The sequence below is a fragment of the Marmota monax genome, unplaced genomic scaffold (genome assembly GCF_021218885.2).
Source record: "Marmota monax isolate L192 unplaced genomic scaffold, Marmota_monax_Labrador192_F-V1.1 WCK01_AAM20220418_F8-fsc00101, whole genome shotgun sequence".
NCBI classification, from domain to species: Eukaryota; Metazoa; Chordata; class Mammalia; order Rodentia; family Sciuridae; genus Marmota; species Marmota monax.
The window spans coordinates 1287665-1298255 of NW_026692786.1; the positions used below are offsets into that span (position 1 = coordinate 1287665).

At 58.5% G+C, this 10591-nt stretch overlaps 1 protein-coding gene across 1 annotated transcript; it reads right to left on the reverse strand.

Annotated features, from left to right (window-relative positions):
- Positions 1-513: 513 nt before the first annotated feature.
- Scn1b (sodium voltage-gated channel beta subunit 1) lies at positions 514-9012 on the reverse strand. Its single transcript, XM_046448116.2, has 6 exons — positions 8826-9012; positions 7122-7288; positions 6138-6378; positions 1595-1736; positions 1225-1296; positions 514-1140 (listed from the first exon to the last, which is right to left on the reverse strand). The coding sequence occupies exons 1-5, from the start codon at positions 8863-8865 to the stop codon at positions 1230-1232; spliced, it is 657 nt and encodes a 218-aa protein (XP_046304072.1). The 5' UTR covers positions 8866-9012; the 3' UTR covers positions 514-1140; positions 1225-1229.
- Between the last annotated feature and the right edge of the window lie 1579 nt (positions 9013-10591).

A 10591-nucleotide genomic window follows, 5' to 3' on the forward strand; every position in this document is an offset into this window, starting at 1 on the left:
CTGTCCCGCCAGCAACCAAGAGCCATCCACGTCAGACCCCAGGCCAGATCAACACCCAGACGGGCCAGGTCGCCAGCAGCCACTTGCCTGCCATCAGACCAGGGCGGCTCACCCCAGATCTGTTGTCCCCGCACAATTAGGTCCACCTGCTCACCCTCACAGGTCCCCTGTCCAGTCCAACCCACAGACCCCAGCCTCGGACCTGCCCAGCGGACACTGGTTTCGCCTGCCTGGAGCCGGCCCCCAATCTCTCTCCCTGCACCCCCAAGGCTCAGAGGCTCCTCCTTGCTGGCTCGGGCTTCCCCTGCGTCTCAGCCCCCACTAAGTTAATGACTCCCCTCAACCAGGCTTTAATCAAGTTCTAAGTGGCTCCATAGGCTCCCCACTGAGTCCCTAACTCCCTGAGGTCCCCTCTGCCTCCCCGGAGGGAGGATCCTGGGGCAATCTAAGGCTTTCGGACTTGGGGGCCTGGCAGAGCGGGTGCCTGGGCTCACTCACGAGACAGACGGGGAATCAAGTCCAAGAATCTTTATTTCATGAACAAAACTACTTCTGTAAAGAGAGACGAGGCAGAATGGGCCCCTTTCTAAGTGGCCACGATCCAAGGCTGGTGAGAGAGGGCGGGTGGGGCCGGGGCAAGAGTGCATTACAGGGACAGGGGACCCCAGGTCCAGCCGGAGGAAGCAGGAGGGGAAATGATGCTGGGGTCGCAGTGGGTACCAGAACCACCTGCCCCAAACTGTTCCAGCCCATCACGACCCCTTCCCCCCCCCCAGGGCCGGGCAGGGACGGGGCAGGGACAGGCTGGGCCCAGCAGTGCACGTCCAAAGCGGCCGATGTGTGCAAATCAGCAAGAAGAAGAGGTGCGGAGCCGCTGCCCCCGCCTCACCGACCCCTCCCCAAACAGGCAGCAGAAGCAGGGGGAGGGGCAGCGGCAGTATTGCTTTACCCATCATGCATGGCGGTGGGTGGGCAAGGGGCAGGAGGAAAGAAGGCCGAGTTGGGGTGTGAGCCGAGCCAGTCCCCCTGCCCCTCCCTCCCTGGCGGCTCTGTTGGCAGGACTCTGAGGCTCGTGGAGGCCCAGGAATGGCCAGCCCCCTCTGGGGGCAGGCTGTCCCCCATCAGGGCGGAGCCCAGGACCTAGAGGGGAGGGACAGATAGGGAATTAGGGACCCAGTAGGCCAAAACTCTGGGGGACCCCGAGTCCCTGTCCACCCGCCTTACCAGGGCTATTCGGCCACCTGGACGCCCGTACAGTTCTCTTTGCTTTCAGAGGTGATGGCCAGGTACTCCGAGCTGTGGGGGAAAGGCCAGGTATACAGTGACCCCATCACCAGTTGGCCCCCCTCCCAGGAGAATGAGGAAGGATGAGGCCTTTGCCCCTGAGTTAGAGGGGAGGGGGCTGTGGGCCGGACTCCCGAGTTTAAGGGAAGAAGGATCTGGAACCTGACAACCTGCTCCGGCTCTGGGGAGCACAGACAGGTGGCACCCTGGCTTGCTGTCTTGCCCCCACCCCTCCCATGCAGCTCCCACCCACTCCAGGAAGTCTGGAGGTGCCTCGGTGGCCTTGGCCGTCCCCTCCTACCCCACTCACGCATTCTCTTGCGCAGCGGCCTCCGTGGCAGCCGCGATCTTCTTATAGCAGTAAACCATCTCTGCCACAAGCCATATGGTCAGTACCACGATGAGCACGTACATCATGATCTCAGACACGATGGACGCCATGTCTCTGTTGGCTGCGGGGACCAGGTGGGGTTCAGATGGCAGCTGAGGCACCTGTCTCCACCTTAGGAGACAAGACACCTCCAAGTGTGTGGCGCACTTGCTGTGTGAGCTAGACCAAGTGGCTTGACCTCCCTGGGCCTGGGCCACACACAGGACCATCATGTTCCTTCCCCAGAGTCCTCGCTGTTACTCTGATTAACAACCAGGCTCAGATGGGCCTGGAGATCACCCTCAACTGCCTCCCTGTGGAACTTCAGCGAGCGTCCGACACTCGAAAGGCTTGGGTTCCAACCCTGGCTTGGCCACTCGTCCGCTGTGTGACCTTGGGTAAGTGACTCGACCTCCCCGGACCTCCATTTCCCCATGTGCAAAATGTCCATAACCACAATACCTCCATGGAAGTGCTGTGAGAATTAAATAAGCTTTAAAGATGCTTAGACTAGTCCTCCACCTATCAAAAACACTCAAAAAAAAAAGTCATTTTATTATTATTACTGTTACGATTGGGGCAGTACTGCGTAATGCTTAGGAGAAGAGAGTCCAGACACAGACAGCCAGAGTGCAAATCCTGCCTCTTACTAGCTGTGCAACCTTAGGCCAATGACTCCACCTCTCTGAGTCTTGATGCCCCCTCTGTAGAATGAGGATGATACTAATACCCTCTCCAGGGGTTGCCAGGAAGAGGAAATGAGTTAACACCCATCCCTGCCATGCTTGGAGGACTTGCAAAACCACCGCGAAGTGTTGGCGACTTTCCGGAAGCCCTACATCCTTGCTGCAGCGCTGGCCCCTGCCTCTGCCAGCTTCCTTTCATTGAGCCTAAATTTAAACTGCAAAGGGAACACATTCAGCCAGGGGACCAGAGTCACAGGCCACTTTGGCGTCCTCAGCCGGATATCACAGGTGTCCATCCATGCACATCCCTGGTCCCCTCCTGGGTGGCCGGGACCTCTTTCCCCGGCTGCTGTCCTCGTGGGCTCTTCCTCCCTGAGAGCCTGGCCCCTGCTCCGCCCCACCCTGTGCAGATGGCACTGAGGCTTTTCTGGGCTGGAAGGAGGGAGGGGGCGGGGCTGGACTCTCCCCTCCCCCCCCTGCAGGGGAGCCTGGAGGAGCTTCCAGGACTCACCCCTCCACGGTCCAGCAGGATGGCCCGCTCCTGGCCGGGCTCTGCGCTGCTTTCGTCTTAGAGTCTCCCTGGCCCCCGGAAAGGCCCCCAGGCTGGGGTTGCCCAGGCTCCCCATGGCCAGGAACCACCTGAGCCCCTCACTGTCTGAATACATCTCAGTCCCTGGAATCTCCCCCCTGTTCCTGGAGCTCTGTGCCCACAAAGATCTAGGTTAACAAGGATCCAGTCTTCCCTCTCCCAGTCAGATTGGGTCGGGGAAAGGCACGAATCTGTAGCCCGCTTCCAGACCAGGCTGCTGAGGCCCAGAGAAGGACAGGTGCTAGGCCAAGGGCACTCGGAGCCAGGAGCCAGCCTCGAGTGCAACCACACGCAGGGCTAGAGCTCCACTCTGTAACCCTTCCACGACCAAAGAGGGGGGTCACAGCTGCGGTTCACAAACACGGTCTCCATGAACCCCCGCGGACATCTCAGGAGAGGGCTGGGACTGCCACTGGCCCACTTTACAGATGAGGAGCCAAGGCAGAAGAGTCACACACAGGGCCACAGGCACCTTCTCTGGGGAGGCCTTTGATCTCTTAAAACACCCCAAACTTCTCGAGAGCTTTGCGGGCCCTGCCCACATAGGGAGTCCCAGATCTGAAACCCTGGTGCAATTCTGCAGGCCAGATGGTCCCCAGTTTGCTTTTGTATTTGGTACCAGGGATTGAACCCAGGGGTGCCTAACCACTGAGCCACATCCCCAGCCCTTTTTATATTTTATTTAGAGACAGGGCCTCACTGAGTTGCTTAGCACCTTGCTAAGTTGCTGAGGCTGGCTTTGAACTTGCGATCCTCCGGCCTCAGCCTCCTGAGCTGCTGTGATCACAGGCCCAGCCCACAGCCCCCTCCTTTGGACCTGACTCAGTTCATTCCTCAGGGGCCACTACCAGGAGGCAATACAGGTTGATTGCTAATCCTGAAAGTGGAGTAAGACAGAAAACAGGAATGATTTTTAAGACATGAGACGGCCGGGAATGCCAACAATACAGAGATATCATCAGTAATGGAAAAATACTACAGTGGGGTAATCATGTTGACTCTAGCACCATGGGTAGTGCTGAGCGCAGGGCAGCACCACAGGTGATACTGAACAGTACTACAGGGTCACCAAAAATGTCTTTAAGCACCGGAGCACAGCATGGTGGGCAAGGATGACAACACAAGATCATGGTGGGAAATGTCCCACAGACTCTGGCATGATAGAGAATGACAAGAAATGCATGGTCTAGCCGGGCCTGGTGGTGCGTGCCTGCAGTTTCAGCAACTCAGAGGCTGAGGCAAGAAGATGGCAAGTTCAAGGTCAGTTCAGCAATTGAGCAAGACCTTCTGCAATTTAGTGAGACGCTGTCTCAAAATAAAGAAATAAAAATAAAATAAAAATTTAAAAAAGGACTGGGGATGTAGATCAGCAGTAAAGCACCCCTGGGTTGAACCCCCAGTACCAAAAGAAAAAAAGAAGCAAACAAATCCCCCCAAAAAACAGTATCATAGAGAGTACAAAATAAAATACTGGGGGTGGGGGATGTAAAAAGCCATACTCTAATAGGGTGGATAGGAAGCACTAGAATACGGTGTTAATGCTAAAACATGGACTTCCAGAAGACAGCACAAAGGACTCTATGTTGTGTTAAATACTGTTAAAAACGTAGGCTCTGGGAGGCGGCATGATAGGGTAGATTATGTGAGGAAGAGCACTGTTCCCAGGGTACGGGTGGGCCTGTGCTAAGCAGGTGAGGACAGCTCTCGGAGCAAGGGTCCATGGCCAATTTGGAAAAAGCCAGGGGACAACATTTCCTGGAGCCTCCCCACCTGCCTCCCCCTCTCCTGGGCACTGATTCCTGGTAGAGGAATAAGCCAGGTTTTGTAGAGGCCGGGAGGCCGGGCATCTTTGTCAGAGTCGCTCAGCTCTATCCCCTGCGTCACTGATGACTCCATCTTCCGTGTCCAGGGCTGACCACCCACCCAACACGGTGACGTGGGCCACCGAGTGGCTCATGTACATCTTCTGAACTGCCTTCTGCTGATCCACTTGGATAGGAAACGTAAAAATGCTAATTATATAAAGAGTCCCGCAGGCTCTGGCTGACGAGGGAGTGCGGTGATTCATGCCAGGAACGGAAACGATCGTCACCCAGGAGCGGCTGGGTTCAGATCCAGGTCCTGACTCTGTCACCTTGGCCGTGAGATCTTCCCTCCCTGAGCCTCTGCTTTCTCATCTGCAAAATGGGGACACGAGAACCCCTGGCCCCGAGGGTGGGCGGGAGGGCTCAGGGAGGGACTTCCTGGGAGGCACTCAGGCCAGCACGGTCTCCTGGAGAGGGAGCGTAAAGCATGCAGTCCGTGATGCTGTGTGTGCTGCGGTCCCAGGGGACGGACTTGCCATGGCTCTTTGCTGGCTCCAGGCCTAAAGTAGCTTCCTGACTAAGCCAGTGAGCCACAGGGCCCTGGAAAATTCCAACTCATGCCAATCAGAGCACGGGCCAGAGAAGGGGTGGAGCTCCTGCAGAGCGGGGGTCTCAGGCAGCTGAAGCGGAACCCTTGAGACGGTGGACAAACCCCGGAGACCCTGCTGCCCACACTGGGGCCCCCAGCCCTATGGCACCCACCCCCCACCTTCAAAAACGCACTAGAGACGACTGTGGGCCCACCCAGATCTGCTGAGTCAGGCCAGGCACCTGAACAAGCCGCTGGTGGCATATGAGGCGCTCTCCTCTGGGTGACATCCTCTGCCAGGTCAGACCCAGGCAGGACCAAGGCTATGGGCCATCAGAACACGACCCTTGTCCTCCAGCACCAGGCCCCGCTGCGAGCCAGGCGCAGGACAGCAGCCGGTCTCCAGCCCCGTGCTCAACCCTCATAACTCCCGAGACATCAGAATGGCTCAAAGGACACCCCCAAGCGGGGTACTCCTATCATCTCAGAGACTACTCTGTGGCCCAGAGACAAGAAGGTACCTGCAGGAGGTCACACAGCACAGGCCACCAAGCTAGGTTTGGTACCTACAATGTCTGTGGGGAGGAGCCTGCTGTGACCTCTCCGGTGGGGTGAGGGGAAGAGGAGACCAGAGCTGGGGGGGCCGCACAGGGGGACTGGGGGACAGACACGGACATGGACACAACGCTCCCGCTATTGCTGTGGGCGGTTGGCTGGCCCAGGCACGGAGCCAGCCCGGCCCCTATCTGCCATCTGTCCCTCCATCTGGCTCACGGTGGGCCACGGGGCGAAGGGGCAGGCAGGGCCCACTCACCTTTGTCCACCACCTCAAGGTGGATCTTTTTGACAACGCTGGTGTTGTGCTCATAGTTCTCAAAGAACAGCAGGCGGTAGACATGGCATTCGTAGTCACCTGAGTGGTTGTAGGTGACATTGGTGATGAAGATGGACAGGTCCTGCAGGTCCTTGGTGCCCCGGCTGCCATTCCACACCACGCGGCCCTCAAAGCGCTCGTCTTCCTCCAGCTGCAGCACCTCGTTCTCGTAGCGCAGGATCTGGGGGTGGTGGGAGGGGGTGTCACTGCCTGGGCCCGTCTCCCCCAGCCCCGTCCCGTGATTCTGTCCCCTGCCATGACACAGACGGCACACACATGGACTCAGTCACCTTAACCTCGGGCCAGATGGACGCAGAGGGGCTGGGATCACACCTGGGACAGCTGAGACCTTGACTTTGCCTCTAGTCCTGAGGTACATGCACCCTCCGTCACCCTCCCAAGCCCCTCACGGTCTGCCATCCTTCCCCAGCCTCTGGACACGCACTTCAGGCAGGGACAGGGCAGCCTGATCCCAGCTTCTGTGGACCCCAGTTCTCTAGTGGTATCACATACCCCCACCACAGGCAATTCCAAACACAGAGGATAAAGGTTAAAAAAAGAAGAAGAAAAAGAAAAAAAGTTCTGTTTTTTCTCGCTGATGACTATTCACAACATTTTTGCTGATGCCAAATAATTCCAGGGACCTTTATTTCATGCCAGTCATATGCCAAGTGCATTTATCCCTCACACAGCTCTATGGGCAGGAGACCCCTGCCACCCCATCATTACAGAGGAGGAAACTGAGGCTCAGAGAGGACCAGGGACTTGCCCAAAGGCACCAGCTGGTCAGTGGTGGAGCCAGAATTTGAATCCAGGTCATCACTCCTAGCCACATTGTTATTATTAAGACAACCCCTGCCTCCAGAGCCAGCCCCACCAACTCTGCACACAGCCCTCCCGTGGCCACCCCAGGCACCCACACACCTTGACAAACTCCTCAGTGCCCTTCTGGCGGAAGGTCCACTCGGTGAAGGTCTCTGCGGTGGTCTCACTTCGACGCTTGCACGAGATGCACAGTATTTTGAAGGTCATCCCATACACAGCCTCAGTCTCTGAGTCCACCTCCACACAGCCCCCCCAGGCCGAGGACACTGTGGGGACAGCAGGCTCAAGTCGAGCAGAGGCACCAGTCACCCTAGGTGATGCCCGGCTCACTGGCTGCTGACTCCCAGGGCCTTCAGAAACCATCTGGTTCCCCTCAGCAGTGATTACAGATCGACGGACCCATGTGCCAAGCAGGTTCTGCCTCTCCCTCCCAGTGTGACCTTGGCCAATCACTCAGCTCTGAGCCTCAGTTTACCTCTCTGTTTAGTAAAAGAACTGATCATCTTTGTTTCTAGTAGTTGTGCAGAATCCTAAGGAGGTCCAGAAAACAGTTCTGTCAATGTGGTCAGTAACTCAGCCTGTGCCACCCAACTACCCCTGGCTCAGAAGGTCCCTTGCCCAAAGCACCAATGCATCCAGGTGGCCGGACGAGAATTCCAGCTGCTTTTCAAGTTCAAGACGGCAGAGCCTTTTCCACCACCGACTGCTGTGCAAAACCAGTCATGGTTTAAGACAAGGGATGGCTTCAGGAGGTGAACCCACACTCCAGCTCTGCTCCCTCCTTCCACAAGCCCCTGTGAGCCACCCCCTCTGTCCCCTCTGCCCCAGGCTTCCTCCCCTCCAGACCTCCACCCCATCAATTAGTTTCTCAAAAGCTCTTTCCTCCCTTAGGGCCTTGCACCTCCACTGTATCCAGGCCGTTTGGGTCCCTCCTTCCCCTCTTACCTGCCACCCCCTTCCTGCCTCCCAGTGCTCTCCAGCTAAAGCTGTGTCTCCAGCTTCAGGTCTGGGTCTTTTCCTGGTCCCTGAGTCTCCTCCTCTCTGTATCTTCAGAGATTCTTGTCTGCTCCCCTGATGTCTCTGTTTCCCAAGCTCCTCTTTGGGGTCTCTCTGAAGGTCCTGACTTTATGACTTCCTCTCCTCTTTGTAGGCTCAGAGTCACTCTGTGGCCACCTTTGGATATTTCTCCCTTTTTAAATTCCTCCCCGCATTCTCTCCCTGGTCTGTCTCCATCTCCCTCCCTCATCTCCCCATCTTCTGCCTCTCTTCAAGTTTCTCTCTCTACCTTGCTTACACACTTAACTCACTCTCTCTCTCTCTCTTTCTCTCTCTCTCTCATCCCTTGGTCTCCCACTCTAGCCCCACATCCCCAGTATCCCAGAGGAGCACTCGATGTCCTTCCATGTCTCTGGCCTCCTCCCTCCCGTCTCCATCTCTCTCAGTCTCTAGTCCCAGTCTCCGGGCGCCGCCTTCCCCCCCCCCCGCCCTCCCGCGGCTGTGGGTGTCACATTGCAGCCTGCGGGGCTCTGGGAGCAGCTGACTCCGCGTTTCCTCGCCCCCGGCTGGGCGCCCGCAGCGGCGAGGCCGTGCCAACCGGGTCCCCGCCGGCTCTCGCCCACCGCGCTTCCACCGCCCTCCGGGGCCCCGCTCCCCGCGCGCACAACTTCTGAAGCGGACTTCGCGGGGCCGGGGATGGGCAGGGGGCGGCCCTGGAGCGTCCGCCGGGCGTCCCGAGCGCGAATCCCGCAATCCCGCCAGTGCCCCGGCTGCGTCCCTAGCCGCGCCCGCCCCCAGCGCACTCACCCAGTGCCGCGCCGACCACGAAGGCCAGCAGCGTCCCCATCGCTGCGCTGCGCACGCTGCGCCCCCCTCCCGGGCCGCCGGTATTAATAGCGGGGCGAGCGGCGGCGGGCCCGGGCGGAGGTTCGAATGTCCCCGGGAGCGCGCGGGCGCAGCAGCTGCGGCTGTGGGACCGGCGAGGGGGAGGAGGGGGGGCGCGGCCCCCCCGCTCCGGTTACCGCCGGGGGCCCAGCCCCGGAGCCCGGCGTCCGGGCATCCCCGCCGCGCGAGCGGCGGCCGCTGCTCGGGCTGCTGCGCTGGCGCGCACAGCCGGGCGCATCCGCCAGGTGCACCGACCCCGGCCCGGCTCCGACTCGGGCGCGCTGGGGCGCGGACAGCGGTCTCCTGCGCACTGCAGCGGCGGCGGCGGCGGCGGCGGCCCGGGGAGGGAGGAGGGAGGAGGGAGGAGAGGGAGAGGGAGGGGGCGGGATGAATCACCGCGGGGGGAGGGCGCGGCCGCCCAGCCTTTGCCGCAGCGGCCCGGGAGGCGCCCGCTGCGCTGGCCTCTCCGGTGGCGCAGGGACCGCAGCTTCTGGACGCGGGGACGGTGGTCTGTGTGTCTGCGACCCCGCCCGACTCCGGGGATCCCTCATCTTCCGAGTCTGAGAAAGGTCACCTCCGGACACACAAGAGGACTTAGCGAGCAGTTTGGGGAACGGACGGGCTCTCCAAAATATGGATGGAGGTCATCCTCATGAGTTCGAGGGGGTTGTGGCTGGATCATCCAAGTGACCTGGCCCTGAGGTCCCTGATATCCAGGCCTGCAGGTCACCATGGAAGGACCCAAGTGGACATGAGGGCGGAGTTCCGAGTAGGGCTACAAATAATATACTGGAAGGGCACCCTGGAGTCCAAACCGGTGGCACCCTGGAGTCCAACACGTAAAAGAGACTTGGGGGTTTGGAGGTGCCCTTTTGTTTTTTCGGTTTTTTTGGAGGGCCATTCTCATGATCCCTCGCCCCTCTCTTTAAGTCTCTGACGTCATCTACCCCTCTCTCCTCCCACTCCATTCGGCAATCCAGGTCCCCTCTCACCCCAGCACAGCAGAGCTCCTTCCTGCCTTGCCCTAGTTCTTCCCTCTGCCTGGACAGAACACTCTCCCCAGGTGATTAAAGGGCTCAGTCCCTCACCTCCTGAAGCTTCTCAAGTCTTCTGTGTCTTATTCAAGGTAAATGTCTCTCTACTTGACCTTCTTTACTCTTTTTTCTCCTCAGTGTCTCTACCTATGCTCTTTTATACAGTTGATCTGTTCGCTGTCTGTCCCCCCAACCCTGTAATAGAAGATTCCCCAGAGTGAGGACCATCTTCAGCACTTTGAACCGTACATTGTAGGTACTCATTATCTGTCACAAGAATAAACACCAGTGCTTATTTAATCCTTCGGATTCACTGAACCCACTTTTGCCTCCCCAAACTTTTGCAGCAAGTTCTATCACCCCCATTTACAAAATGAGGAAATTGAGGCTGGGGAAGGTTCACTCCCTTGCCCAGGGTCACCATACAGCTGGCCTAAAGTGGACCTGGAATGCTGCCCTGGCAATGATGGGCATCCTGGGCTATTAGGATGGGTAGCTTGTGCTACTAGTAGTTTTGCCAAACAGAGAGGACAGGGGTGGGGCTCTGGGTCATGGTGGGAGTGAGACTCTTGGTGACAGGTGGCTTCCCAGGTCTTACCTTCCAGTTCCCATTGGGGCAAAGTCCCAGAATTCCCCTGGTCCAGCCTTGCAGGG